This window comes from Alternaria ventricosa (assembly GCF_023758065.1).
Source record: "Alternaria ventricosa strain BMP 2768 chromosome Unknown scaffold_38, whole genome shotgun sequence".
NCBI classification, from domain to species: domain Eukaryota; kingdom Fungi; phylum Ascomycota; class Dothideomycetes; order Pleosporales; family Pleosporaceae; genus Alternaria; species Alternaria ventricosa.
This window is the reverse complement of record NW_026055718.1, coordinates 128,533-142,549: the sequence shown is the minus strand read 5'-3', so window position 1 is coordinate 142,549 and position 14,017 is coordinate 128,533. Positions and strand designations below refer to the sequence as shown.

General features: G+C 55.6%; 7 protein-coding genes across 7 annotated transcripts; 2 read left to right on the top strand and 5 right to left on the bottom strand.

Moving 5' to 3' along the window:
* Positions 1-92: 92 nt before the first annotated feature.
* J4E93_010948 (uncharacterized protein) lies at positions 93-975 on the bottom strand (the record flags this gene model as incomplete). The annotated part of the gene is made up of 2 exons (XM_049348824.1): positions 93-526; positions 642-975. 2 exons carry the CDS (start codon positions 973-975, stop codon positions 93-95), a joined length of 768 nt encoding a protein of 255 aa, XP_049194057.1.
* Positions 976-1,607: 632 nt separating this feature from the next.
* J4E93_010947 (uncharacterized protein) lies at positions 1,608-3,323 on the bottom strand (the record flags this gene model as incomplete). Its single annotated transcript, XM_049348823.1, has 4 exons — positions 1,608-1,763; positions 1,819-3,030; positions 3,120-3,125; positions 3,318-3,323. The coding sequence occupies 4 exons, from the start codon at positions 3,321-3,323 to the stop codon at positions 1,608-1,610; spliced, it is 1,380 nt and encodes a 459-aa protein (XP_049194056.1).
* A 361-nt stretch (positions 3,324-3,684) lies between these two features.
* On the bottom strand, positions 3,685-5,162 carry J4E93_010946 (uncharacterized protein; the record flags this gene model as incomplete). The annotated part of the gene is made up of 2 exons (XM_049348822.1): positions 3,685-4,609; positions 4,669-5,162. 2 exons carry the CDS (start codon positions 5,160-5,162, stop codon positions 3,685-3,687), a joined length of 1,419 nt encoding a protein of 472 aa, XP_049194055.1.
* A 1,162-nt stretch (positions 5,163-6,324) lies between these two features.
* Positions 6,325-9,262, top strand: J4E93_010945 (uncharacterized protein; the record flags this gene model as incomplete). The annotated part of the gene is made up of 4 exons (XM_049348821.1): positions 6,325-6,550; positions 6,603-7,300; positions 7,353-8,183; positions 8,234-9,262. 4 exons carry the CDS (start codon positions 6,325-6,327, stop codon positions 9,260-9,262), a joined length of 2,784 nt encoding a protein of 927 aa, XP_049194054.1.
* Positions 9,263-10,310: 1,048 nt separating this feature from the next.
* Positions 10,311-11,537, bottom strand: J4E93_010944 (uncharacterized protein; the record flags this gene model as incomplete). The annotated part of the gene is made up of 1 exon (XM_049348820.1): positions 10,311-11,537. The coding sequence occupies one exon, from the start codon at positions 11,535-11,537 to the stop codon at positions 10,311-10,313; it is 1,227 nt and encodes a 408-aa protein (XP_049194053.1).
* Positions 11,538-12,346: 809 nt separating this feature from the next.
* On the top strand, positions 12,347-12,866 carry J4E93_010943 (uncharacterized protein; the record flags this gene model as incomplete). Its single annotated transcript, XM_049348819.1, has 2 exons — positions 12,347-12,388; positions 12,483-12,866. 2 exons carry the CDS (start codon positions 12,347-12,349, stop codon positions 12,864-12,866), a joined length of 426 nt encoding a protein of 141 aa, XP_049194052.1.
* Positions 12,867-13,096: 230 nt separating this feature from the next.
* On the bottom strand, positions 13,097-13,659 carry J4E93_010942 (uncharacterized protein; the record flags this gene model as incomplete). The annotated part of the gene is made up of 2 exons (XM_049348818.1): positions 13,097-13,528; positions 13,588-13,659. The coding sequence occupies 2 exons, from the start codon at positions 13,657-13,659 to the stop codon at positions 13,097-13,099; spliced, it is 504 nt and encodes a 167-aa protein (XP_049194051.1).
* Between the last annotated feature and the right edge of the window lie 358 nt (positions 13,660-14,017).

The window sequence follows — 14,017 nt, the reverse complement described above, 5'->3', positions numbered from 1 at the left end:
TCCAAGCACAGGCTCGACTTATCCCATGTGTATATTCTCCATCTGACTGCCTACATATCTCCCTCTTGAGCTTCGTCGTCGACCATCACCCATTACGCTACTCGACTCTGCCTCGCGATCTTCCTCCTCTGCGCCAACATATGCGAGAACAGGATATAACTTCCCGGAACATAGATTGCCAGTATAGCCCAAAGCGCGTACCCAAACAACTCGTTCCTCTCACTAGCCAAAGGGATAGCCTGGTACACCAACCAGCACTCACTCGAGATACCAAGAGGATATAGAACGAGGAAGGTGTTGTATCGCAACCAGGTCCAGAGCTTCGGAACACCGGCACCAGATAAGGAAAAGACGAAGTAGGAGTAGCGGATTACTTCTGTGACGCTCCATGCGAGCAGCATGGTGCTGTAGGCGGGCGAGTGGCGGGTCGAGAGAGGGAAGGCGGGGGGCGAGGCGATGAGGTGGACGAGGAGGAAGCGGGATGCCACTTGCATGAGTGTGGTGAGGAGAGGGGCGCGGACGAGACCTGTGATGTTGTTAGCAAAAATCCCAGTGTGCACAACCAAGGCTCCTCTCGCGAAACGACTCATTCACGCTCGAGCGCGGAATACACAGGAAGAGGATATAAGAGATAAACATACCGACAAGACTATGCAAAACCTCCATCCCCGCCAACGTCTGCACACCCCTCGTATACCCCTCCAAATTCCCATACACCTTCCCGCTTCCCAACCCCCTCTTCGTGGCCGTAAACCAATCGCCCTTGCCAAAGAACGCACCGGCTTTCTGTGCATTCACCACCTCGTTCGCACCGATCGTGACAGTCTGAAACAGCACGCCTGCCCATAGTGCTGCAGAGACGGCGTTGTATAGCATAAGATACGCGTTCTTTGCTCCTCCGGATGGTTTGGAAGGTCGCTGGTCGTTGGGGGCCGCGGCTCGCGCGGCCTGGGATGTTTTGGATTTGGTGGACATGTTTCGTGGGTCAATTGTGATGCAATTGATTTGAAACAAAGTTAGAAGTGAGGTGACGGGGTTTGTGTGCCTGAGACCCAAGGGAAGCATGCAGCAAGCTGCCCTTTTCTGCGCATGCAGCTCGGTCTCGCGTACCTGAGAACCCTTGTTCTTGGCGCTGCTGACGCCGGAATCCCGAGGTCCATCCACGTGGGATGAGATCATCATACATTATTTCGACGTGAGCGCCCATGACCTTCATCATCGCAATGAACAAGATGTTCGGGACACGTAGTGCATCAATATTCACAAGCACTCGAGCCAGAATCATCCATATCGCAGATTCATCTAAATTCTCGCATACTAATCACACCGGTCATTCCTCATCTCGCTCTTCTTATATTTCACCGGGGGCAATAGGGCACGCTCAGAGAATCGACCGCTCGTAGGTACTAGTACCCTATGTAAATTCAATTGAAAACATCCGTGCAAAAAACGCCATGCTATGCAAAAATGCAACAAAATGCGGATAGATATGATAAGAGAGAGAGAGATGCAAGCAAGGGTATCGTCAAAACACCCAACCGTGACTTGAGCCGAGATATATGTCCTTGAGAAGGAAAGATGCAGTATCCATCTCTTGAACTGCGTGATCACAAGAATACCTGAATCATGCTCTTCTTGTGGGACACGTTCTTATCGCAGTCCTCGACCACGCAGACCTTGAAAGGGTTCGTGTTTGCGCGCGTCTCCTTGCCTTTCGCACTGCGCTTCGCCGATCGATTGGCTGTGCATTCGCCGCAATATACCTAGCATTAACATATTAGTTTTGTCGTCGTGCCGTCCGTCAAGACTAAAACTTACATGACCGCATCCCTTGACAATCCACACCTGCCTCTTGATCTCGTCGCTGCCGACACACAGTTGTTCTTCGCAATTGGGACATATAAGCGCCTCTCCTTCTTCTTCTGGACTCCTCGTGAAGCCCTCCGGGGCTGGTGGTGGCGCGTCATAGGTAGCTGGAGGAGGCGGTGCTTCGCGTACCCGTGGGCCAATGTCGAAGCCTATGACATCGAAGTCCAGCATGGGCGCTTGGAATGCGCCTACTCGGATGTGCGGCGCACGACCCCGAGAGGCACTGCGCGAAGGGGCGACGGGTTCGTGGAAGCGGTTTGCGGTGCGGTTGACCTGTTCGTGGAATCGATCGACTTGGGCTCGGAGGTGCGTGAAGCGTCCGTTCAATGTCCCAAAGAGATCCATGACGTTATCCAACTGCTCGGCTCTCTGCCGTCTCTGTACCTCTGCCTCTGGTAACGCGTTCGCCCGTATGAACCGCACATCCTCGCCATCGGAGTCGTTCCCGTCGGCTGGTTGAACGGGGCGCTGACCGGGTATTGTGCGCGAAGAAATGAACTCGATCTCGGGCGAGCTTGGTTGCGGCGCTGGTGGATCGGGGTGCCACTCCTCCTCGCCATTGTCGAGGTCGATGATGATGTCAAAGCCCCTTGGCAAACGACGTGGGTGATGGCGACCGCGATGCGACTCTTGCTGTCCTCTATCCTGTTGTTGCTCGCGTGCATTATTGCCATTGTGACTCGCCCCGTCGCCCGAATCATCGGCTGTCAAGTCAATGATGTCGTCGTCCTGGCTCAGGTCGATAGCCACATCGTCCTCGTCGTCCCCCGTCAGGTCGACAGACGCTGTTGTGTGTTGACTTGCCGAGCCAGCCGGCCGCCTGTAATCGAAGCCATCGCCCGCGAACCGTCTGGATGCCGAAGACGCCATGTTGCCCAATCTTGGCAGGTGTAACCCGGCGGTATGCGAGTGCTGGGCGCTGGAGGAGGCGCGTTCTATGGGCGGGCGGGCGTGCGATCGCAATGCAGACTCGAAGCTCGGGGTGGGCGGGCGGTCGAAATGATAGCGGGCGGGTGGGTCGTAGATGTCGTTAGCAGGGCTCTGCCTATCGTCGTAATCGTATCCGAAGGGAAGGCCGTGGTAGATTGGGGGAGCTTCGCGGTTGTCGGGGAAGGAGCCATGTCTCCAGGCAGGCGAGGCAGACGCTTGCTCGCCGTCCATCTGTGCATGTGAGCGCTGCAGCAGCCGTGGTCAGCGCATGTTTACCCCGTTGCCGCTCACGTTGGCGGTACTACGCCGACGGCACTCACCTTCTGCTGTCTGTGCGTGAACCCACTCGGTCGTCCTTCGCCTTCCATGCCGGATGTCAGGCTGGTGATGGTTGCGGGGTGCGTGGTGAGGTTGGCGGCGGGCGATAGTAGCACCGGCGAGTGTCGAAGGGGGAAGGTTGGGCCCGTCTCGTGCCGTTGGGGGTGCTGAGTTCGGCGAAACTGTGGTGGCGCTCCAACATCCATCTGGGCAGTATGACAAACGCCAGAACGTCAAATCCAAAATCACCTGTCATCCCTCACCGTCGATTGGAATCGAACAATGACTATAGACCGCTATTCTGTCCGTTTCTATCGTCTTCTGCGACCCAGCCCCTTCACCAAAGCGCATTGTTTTGCTCTTGCATGTGCGAGATGGATCGTGACGTAGTGTTTTACAGCATGTGGTAGTATCCTATTCAAATTTTGGTCGTAAAACCCCCCAGCCTAAATGCATCCGCGAGCTCCTAATTCTACACACTGATGAAATAGCAGCCAATGTACACATCTGCCTGCCCTGTCACAAAAACTTTACGCCATCAAAAGTCACCCCTGAAGCCCAAACACTTCAGACTGCTGCCAATACAACCAAGCCACCCTCTGGGTTCAGGGCGACTACATTCTCGGCCTTGCCACCCCAGGCGACGTCCTTCGCTGGAGCTGCCTTCCTCACCAGCTCAGCCCAGCTCTTCGACGCCTTGGTGTATTGTTGCACAGAGACGCTGCCCGTGCCGGCAATCGCGAGGAACGTGCCGGTGTAGTCCCAGCTGCAGCTGGTGACTGGGCTGCCAGATTCCAATGTGTGAATTGCTGCCTGCTTCCGGATATCCCAAATCGCGACGCTGGAGGAATTTTGCTGTACTACGGCGAACCATGTTCCGTTCTCGGAGAACTTCAGATCCGCAACGGGTGCGCCAGTCTCGAGTTCAGCCATCTTGGCACCAGTCTTGATGTCGTATATCCGGATGTTGCCGTCGGAGCTTCCGAGGAAGAAGAGCATGCCGTCGACGTGGAAGGAGACGCAGGTGATTTCGGCTTCGACGTAGACTTGCGAAACGGTCTTGAAAGTGGTGAGCTCGTGGATTGCGTAGCGCTTGTCGGCGCCGGCGGTAGCGAGCATCTTGCCGCTGGGGTGTAGCGACATGGATGTGACGGCACCAGCGTGTGATCCGATCTGGGCAACCTCATCGCCGTTGGAGAAGACCTTGACTGTGCCTGTCGAAGTGCCAATGAGAGCGCGCTCTCCCCACCATGCTGTCGAAGTGACTGCGCCGCCAGCGTCGAATGTCTCCAGAACCTTGCCTTGGGCCAGCGAGTAGACACCCGCGGTGCCATCAGCTCCACCGAATAGGACCAGCTCAACCTCGTTGACAGCGATGCAGCTGCTGCCTGGGAATAGCGAGTCGGTCGTCTTCGCAATGTCGTAGTTCGCGATGGCGTCTCCAGAGGCCCAGCCGGCGGGTACGGGTCTCTTTCGTCGCGAGCCAAACAGCCTGTAGTGCGTTAGTCGGTCTCTCACGTGGTATCTAATCTCAGAGGGGATAAGACTCACTCTTTCTGTGTTTCGTCAACGAGGGCGGCAAGCTCCTCAGGCAGGCCCTGGCCGTCCACCTGCATCGCATCGCCCTGGCCGCCGCCTCCACTGACGGTGACGTTGGACAGAGCTTCGCGCGCCTCGTCTCGCTCTTTTGATATGCGCGCGATGACCCGTGTCGCAGCGTCGTTCTGGTAGAGCGCCGTACTCAGCTCCTGCCTCGTTTGCGCCAAGTGCTGCTTGAGCGTGTGTGTCTCTAGTACCAGGGCATCCCACTCATTCTGGAAGGCGCTGAGCATGGCGGGTATCGAGGTGAAGCTGGGGGCGCGTGGGGTAACGACATTGGGCGACTTGAGCTCGATGAGGTCCTCGGTCGCGAGGTCTTCGCCAGTAACGGGGTCGGTGTGGTGTTCCGAGATGTGCGCCTCGATCAGGCGCTTTTCGAAGACGTTGCCCGATTTGCGCGAGGCAACGGGTTCGCGGGGAGCTTCGCCAGAGATTGCGCAAAGCATGGTGACGTGGAGTGGTGTTGGAGGTTGTTGCTGTCGCGCTCGTGAACTTTTCGGTCTTGGGCCAGAGGCGCGCTAGTCTCCGTCCGTGCGCGTAGATGGTCCAGATATCTCAGGAACATCCACCCTAAACACTTGTTGGAAGTCTACATGGCCACGCTTTTCTGTATGTGATAATCTAGAGTGGTGTCTACATCTCCAAGTACGGTTTGTGATATAGTCCTTGAAGCTGGTGTCCCATACAAGACGTTCGCGCGCTCCGTGTTGCCGCCTTTTACCCAGAACGAGTTGCTCTTACAGGGTGAATCCGACGTACCTAGCTAGGGCTCAAGAAATGCGGCCTGCTGTTCCCGCCCTCTACATACCCCAATGAAGCGTTCCAGGTATCTTTCATGGGATATGCTATAACTCTATCCGCTCGTGTGGTCCTTCCCGATTAAACTTGACCATGCAGTAGCTGAGACCACACGCCCGGTCCGACATGCTCGCCCGGTACAAGCTCGTCCGCTAGCCAGCAAGGTCGGTATCACAAGCGCTGTTCAACTTCGGGAAAAACATTTACAACATATCATGGAACTCGACGCCTGAACTCTGGACTCACGACATGTCACCAACTTTACCATTTGTCTTGGCGTTCTTCAGCCGTCTGCTTGGCGATGGAAGCGCGAAGGCACGCCGGCACCAGAACTCGGACCGGCATCTCGCACTCCCGACTTCCATCGAATCAGCGTAGCCGCCGTGCGTCGCGCCTCGCACCCGCGTAAACAAACCTGATCGTCTACCCCAGAGTTATGCGCCTCGTATGTCCTCCATGCCAGCCGAACCCCAAACGGGATTCTCTCCGGGTAAACAAGCTCTCCACAGCGTGAATCTGCGGAACCAATGACCCCGCTATGTTGCCTCTCTGGCCCTCACATCGTTGCCAAGCCATGCAAGTCCGACCTCCATGATGACGGTACTGCGGGGGAGCGCGCCTTGGGTGCATATCCGCCTATCCTAGCCATGCAAACGGTAAGTCTGAACCGAGATCACGATGCGTGCTTTGTTGTTGTAGTGCATCGGACTAGCACACACGGCTGCACGCGCTCGAGTATAAGAAGGCGAAGGTTCCCTTGGACGATCAGCATCCAACACGGTCCTGGCTTTCTCAATACCTTCAGGCACCATGATCACCAAAGGCCTTTTCGCTCTTGGGGCGGCGGTACCTGCATTTGCAAGTTCGCTGGTTCAACGCCAAAGCTCATCACTTGAAGCTTGCCCTGGGTACACTGCCAGCAACCTTCAGGATTCTGGCTCCAAGGTTACCGCGGACCTTAAGCTTGCGGGTACCGCTTGCAATGTCTACGGCGACGACTTGACTGACCTCAAGCTTGAAGTCGAGTACCAGACTGGTAAGTTCCGCAGGCTTTCCGCTCTTCATTCCCTTGCTAACCAATCTTACAGCCGAACGCCTCCATGTCAAGATCTTTGATGCTGAAGAGCAAGTCTTCCAGATCCAAAAGTCTGTCTGGCCTCGTCCTTCCGATGACGAGGGTGTCAACCCCGAGGACTCTGCCCTGTCATTCACATGGACCGACAGCCCGTTCTCGTTCGCCATCAAGCGCAAACAGACCAACGAGACTCTCTTCGACACCTCCGCTGCATCGCTCGTCTTTGAGTCGCAGTACCTTCGTCTGAGGACTGCTCTGCCTCCTTCGCCCAACCTATACGGTCTTGGTGAATCAACAGACCATTTCCATCTGAACACCACCAACTACACCCGCACTCTCTGGAACCGTGATGCCTACGGTACCCCAGAGGGTTCCAACCTCTACGGAGCTCACCCCATCTACTTTGATCACCGCGGCGAGAACGGCACTCACGGTGTCTTCTTGGCCAGCTCTCAGGGTATGGACATCAAGATCGACGACTCCGAGGGCCAGTTCCTTGAGTACAACACTCTGGGTGGTGTTCTTGACTTTTACTTCCTCGCCGGTCCTGGACCGAAGGAAGTTGCTGTCCAGTATTCCGCTCTCTCTGGTCTTCCCGCTATGATGCCGTACTGGGGTTTCGGCTCTCACCAATGCAAGTACGGTTACCGTGACGTCTGGCAGGTTGCTGAGGTAGTTGCCAACTACTCCGCTGCCGACATTCCTCTCGAGGTGAGTTTCATATCCCGACATATTGTCCATAAACCCTCGCTAACATACCCAGACCATGTGGACCGACATCGACTACATGGAGCTCCGTCGCCTGTTCACTCTGGACCCAGAGCGTTACCCTCTTGAACTCGTCCGCGAGGTGGTTGACTACCTCCATGCCCACCAGCAGCACTACATCATGATGGTCAACTCGGCTGTCTGGAGCGGCGACTACGATGGCTACAACGACGGTGCTGAGCTCGATGTCTTCCAGAAGCGCGAGAACGGCTCTTTCTTCGAAGGAGCTGTCTGGCCCGGCCCAACTGTCTTCCCCGACTGGTTCCACCCCAACACCCAGCAGTACTGGGACCAGAAGTTTGCTGAGTTCTTCGACCCGGCGACTGGTGTTGACATTGATGGTCTATGGAACGACATGAACGAGCCTGCCAACTTCTGCCCGTACCCATGCGAAGATCCTGTAGCCTACTCAGAAGAGTCCAAGAACCCGCCTGAGCCACCGCCAGTCCGCACCTCCGCCGATGGCCGCCAGATCCCTGGCTTCCCAGCAGGGTTTCAGCCTCAGTCCAACTCCACGCTGAAGACCCGCTCAAGCTCTCCCCTCAGCAAGCGCTCCAACTCCAAGCATCAAGCCTCCAACAACACCGAAGACCTTGCCACGCACCCCGGTCTTCCCGGTCGTGACCTGATCAACCCGGAGTACCGGATTGCCAACGCTGCTGGATCCATCAGCAACAAGACCCTCGACACCGACATCCAGAACTACGACGGCACATACCACTATGATACCCACAACTTCTGGGGCTCGATGATGTCGATTGCTTCGCACAAGAGTATGCTTGCGCGCCGTCCTGAACGCCGTCCGTTGATAATCACTCGCTCTACCGTAAGTCTTCACATGTCATCAAATCACACCGCAGCTAACGAAATGACTAGTTCGTCGGTCTGGGTACCTACCTCGGAAAGTGGCTCGGTGACAACGTCTCCGAATGGACGCAATACCGCTTCTCCATTGCCGGCATCCTGAACTTCAACTCCATCTTCCAGATCCCCATGGTCGGACCCGACATCTGCGGATTCGCCGGCAACACGACCGAGACACTGTGCGCACGCTGGGCCACCCTCGGAGCCTTCTATCCCTTCATGAGGAACCACGCTGGCGATACATCAATCGACCAAGAGTACTACCGCTGGCCCTTAACCACCGCCGCAGCCAAGAACGCCATCGCCGTCCGCTACCGTCTACTCGACTACTTCTACACAGCCTTCCACCGCCAGACCACGACCGGAGAGCCCAGCTTGAACCCGCTGTGGTTCCACTACCCTACCGACCCCAACACCTTTGCCCTCGAATACCAATTCTTCTACGGCGACGCCATCCTCGTGTCGCCTGTGCTGGAGGAAAACTCCACCAGTGTATCCATCTACCTCCCCAACGAAGTCTTCTACGACTACTGGACCGGCGAGCGCATCCAAGGAAACGGAAGTATGATCGACCTCACCGACATCGGTTTCGACTCCATTCCCCTTCATGTCCGCGGCGGCTCCATCCTGCCTCTGCGCGCTGAATCCGCAAACACCACCACCGAGCTGCGGAAGCAGGACTTTGTCCTGTGGATCGCGCCGAACGCGACGAATCAGGCTTCGGGCTCGCTGTACCTCGACGATGGCGATAGCATCGAGCAGCCTGCTACGTCCATGATCACGTTCTCCTACGACAACGGCAAGTTCAGCATGGACGGTGACTTTGGATACGAGACGGAGTGTGTTGTTAAGAATATTACTATTCTTGGTACTGGAAGAAGTGTTCAGGGTCCTGTTGCGCTCAATGGAAGCTTCGAGTATGACTTTGGTGCTGGGGCGGGTATGCCGGAGTATCAGGGTAAGGCGCAGAAGCGGGGGCTGGGTGTTGGTGCGGCGTGGGGTGTTGGAATGGGGTTGGCGAGCGTGTTGTTGAACTTGTAGATAGGAGGAAGCTGGGAGACGACGTGAAGTGACCAGCGCTTCCATCGTCGGAGTACATGTACTTTTGAAGAATACATGGAGTGACCAGCGCTCTAACCGTCGGAGTAAATGTACGTCTGATGAATACATGCAGCGCCCAGCGCTCCAACCATCCCCCCAAACCATCCCCTGAAGAAAACATCCCCCCAAGATCCTCCCCTCCACCCACCCCCCCTCACCACATCTCCCCCAACAAACTCCTCCCCACCCTCTTCCCCTCCCTCTTCACTCTCATCTCCTCCACAGTCGCTATCTTCCGCTGCGCAGGCACTAACCTCCTCCCTTCTTCCAAATCCAACTCCCCCTTCGGCCCAAGCACGCTCAGCAGCCTGATCCGCTGTCCCATGCCAAACGTCCTCTTCCCCTTTTTATCCATGTCCTTCTTCTTCTTCTCCAACACCCGCTTCAGCGCTAGTCTTTTGCGCCCGAGCCGCTTTGAGCTCGCGAGGAGTTGTTTCTTGGTCGAGGGCTTTTTGGTGAGGGTGCCCGTTTCACCGCCGAGGGTAAGTGGTGTTGCGGGTGTGACTTGGGATGGTGCTGGTGCTGGTGAAGAGGTGGTGGCAGTTCGGCTTCGCGTTCGCATGGCTGGTGGGCCATTCATGCGGCGCTCGAGCTGTCGGCGCGCGCGGCAGAGGTGCCAGGTTAGGCGGCGACAGAGGCGGGAGTGGGGGCTCATTGTGGTGTGTTGAGCGAGGCGCGGAAGTAGTCCAGCTACTTTTGGGTGATGGCGAGGTGGGTTTTGGGGGCTCGGGGAGGATGTCGATGTTTTTGGGGTAGAAGATATGAGGGGGTAGAAGGTGTTGTAGGTGTCTGGGGGTAGTTTTGAGGAGGGGATGGCGAGGTTTTGATACCTTAGAGGATGACAGGAGGTATAATAGAACTCGCAGAATAGAGGCGTACAATAGCTTTGCAGACTACGATAGGAGTGGATAGAAGCATCTCTTTGCTATTGTGTTGTATTGAAGCGAGGTGAAAGTGAAGGTGGGATTGTTCCGGTCACTTCGACTACCTACGTTTCCGCATACATGCTCTCATCTATCCAAGGTCTAGGCGGACACGTCTTCACCCACTGCCTATGCAGCTTTCTTGTCATCTCGACCTTGTTCCAGAAGTTGTCCCAGTATGCTTTGTTGACTGCTGCGTCGTGGCTGTGGAAATACCGCTCGTGACCCTGATGCCTCATCTCCTGCAACCTGCGAATGCAAAAACGCAAGTTTGCGACATCCGCAACCACCTCTTTACTGACGTTCACCCATGCCTCGCCTGATTGTTCTTTGAACTCTAACACTTGTTGCTGAGACTGCAGATGGTCGTCCAGTGAAACAACTTCAAATGCGCACCCAGCCCATGGGCCATTTGAGAAGTTGAAGGCTTGTCCTGGGGAAGGACAATCTGGGTTGCTACACGTGAGAACCAAGAATATGTTGGCCAAAGTGAGCGCTTGGTCGCTCTCTGGTAGTGATCGCGGTTTGTTCTTCGGAACCCTTCTCACTTGTTCCGACAGCTCGCGGTAGATTCGTTGCATCTTGGGAAGTACTGGCTCGTGGAACTGGGGTAGTGAATCCCAGTCTGGTGCTGGACAGGTTGGCTCTTGCAACTGATCCGAGCGTACGTATCGTCTAGTCGTAATGTTGCGAAGCACCCACTCTCTCTCTGTGACTCGGAGATCAACCCGACCAAGATCTCGCTCGATCTTGTCCCGATCCCCCGGTTTCAACGTCAGCTCATACTTTGCCATCTTCAATCCTCGGCCGGCTGTGTATCCACGCATGGGCTCCATGAGAGAGCACCAATCATACGGTGGTCGGCACTTGAAATGGTCCCATCTCCGATCTTTGACACTCTGCTGCGACCTCATCTCCTGACGTCCATTGATCAAGACAGGCGTGTCTTCAACACCATAGTTCCGCATTTGATCGGCGGTGAGCGTTGAATCCTCATGGTGGAACCCAACTTTTTTACCTACCCAGTTTGTTTTCTGATAGGTCCAGTGTATGCGGGCCAACGCGAGTGGCCACAAGCGAGCAGACGAGAGAGATAATGCGACGAAGTCTTCTCGATTGAATTCTTCCACTGAGGGGCGACTATTCCAGCGTTCGTAGCCGAGTGCTTCCCAGTCAACCTCTTCGCGAAGTAGGATGTAATCGAAGATCTGATCAATAATCTCGTTTGGCAGGCGCTCGAAGAGGTCTCCACTGGGTGGATAGTAGTGCTGGGGCCGTGGGTTCACAAACATATTGTAAAACCAGTACTCATCTTTCCGCTCAAATAACCTCGGGGTGTCGTCTTTATATTTGCAAAGTGTATGGTATTGATCGAGCTCCGGACAAATAAGTAAATAGTAATAAGGAAACCCCAAACCTGGGGGAGGCCCATCTTGTTTACCCTCAATTGTAGCGCCCATGTCTTCTGGTTGTATTCGCGTTGCTGTTGTCAAAAAGGACGATGATCGGCCTGTGATGTAAGTTGAGAGGTCACGACTGCCCCTTGTTAATCAATGTCGATGCTGCGCCGCAGCACAGACCTAACCCAAAGCGGAAGGAACAGCCCATGTACCCGTCAAACCGACAACATCAGCCGAGATATGCGATTCCGGCGAGGAAGAAGAAACCGCCATCTAGTATCGCAGCATCGCACATTGGCCAGGCACTCTTGAGTGCGCTTCGGTCAGCTGCGCCCTTCGGAGTTGTGACAGCACATGCCGCCATCGATGTGAGCAACGTCAATCTGGCAGCATGGATGCGCCCGCCCTGCGGTCTCGCAGCCAGATTCAACATAGTGTATCGGATCCATGATACCTGTGACTCGGCTATTTCCAGGAAGTTTTATCCTTCCCTTAATCAGGATCCCGCGTGCGAGCGCGCCCACCGTGCGAGAACCATGGTCTGGTCGAGAGAATATATATTTGGCCGCCTTTCAATGGCGGAATGTGACGTACGGATAGTTTGCGCGGTGATAATTCGACATTCACTGCAGCAACTTAGCTGTGAATGAGAGTTGAGAATTGAAGGGACCGCGGCCGGCAGACCAGTACATATACCTTCTATGACCTGTCAGTACAGCAATATAACCATCTCCAAGGCACAAGTAAAGCACTATCGTCGAACGCTCACCACAATCAACTTTCCGACTTTCCCTCGACCCTGTTCACTCACTCAAGCTACAGTACCTCTCACCATAGCAATTCACTCACCAAGCTACCGCCATGTCCTCCAGCATCCACACCCCCGCAGTGCAAGGCCCGCCGTCAGACCTCCATGACTTCCTCGACCGCACCAACAACGCCGATCTACACGCACCCGAGTCGAGTGCCAACAGCGAGGAAAACTGGGACGTCGTAGACAAAGACGAAGCGCTGCACGAGCAGGACAAGGACGAATGGGAAATTGTCGGCAAGACGGCGGCTGAGAAGCAAAAGCAGGAGGCGGAGCGCAAGGAGCGGATGGAGAAGCAGAAAGAGGAGCGCAAGGCTGAGAAGCGTAAGGAGAAGCTGAAGGAGCGCATGGAGCGTATGAAGGGTGTCTCGTACGCTGCGGTTGCTGGTGCGGCTGTTAGGAAGTTTTAGTATGGACGACGGGTGTGAGAGGTTCACGGATGGGCAGGCTGGATGGGGAATTGGGTATCTTCATTTCGCAGGCTTTGCGCCATGTATTTCTTGGGCCTTTATCAATCATTGAACCGCAATCAATAACCCTGAGCCTCGTGGTATCGTGTATGTGCGTCGCGATGTCTTCGTCCGCCTTTGGGTGCCCTGCTCGGCGCGTACAGTATGGTATGCTCGTGATTTCCCAATCCTCATTTCTTGCCCTTCTTCTTTTTCTTGCCTCCTGTTCCCGCACCAGCCGCTGGGACGCCGCCCATCTTTACGTCCCCGCCTTCGTCAACCTGTGGTGTGGATGTGGCCTCGCCGCCAGCTGGCATGCTCAGATCGTCCGTTGTCTCCGGCAGCGCTGCCATGTGTCTTCCTAGCCTGCCTAGGTTTCCAATCAACCTTCCGACCTCGGCGCCCTTGTTGGTCTCATATTGTAGGCATGTCCCTGACTCCGGGTCGTACGTCTTCAGCGTGAAGAACACGGTGACTTCTTCGGGATTCTGCGATTGCGGCGGCGGTGATGATGCGCGCGCGGTCTCTGTAGGCTTCGCTGCTCGCTTCTCCTCGTACTTTTGGCGCTTCTTTATCTTGGAGGCCGTGGGCTTGAGGACCGAGTATTTGGACGTGATGCGTGTCTAGTAGCGAGATTAGAAGGCGGGTCGCGTGCGTGCGTGCGGAGTGGAGCTTGGCATACGGATGTCGGTCGCGCTTTGAGCAGGAGCGACGACTGCTCGTACCACTCCTGACTTGTCGCAAAGTAGGGCATGGTGGGTTGGTGGTGTCTGGGGGAGATGGTGAGAGAGAGACGAGGGATGGTCGGTGCGTGGGTTCGGTATGCGGGCAACTTTTGGCGGGGTCGGCCGGGGAATCGTCGGGCCAGACTAGAATCGCGACTCTACCCAGGTACCACGCGACAGGAACCCAGGATGCAGAAAAGGGCTGACACGAGAAACGACCTATCAGGCAACAGCACTTTGATGTTTGCGCCACCACCCGAGAACCTTCCACGGTTTGACTAGTGCTTGAGTCAGGGCTCCCGTACTTCATCTTCAGAAATCGAAATCTATTCTATCAACGCTCCACCACCCCGGACTACTACTCACCAGGAACAACTATCGGACGCC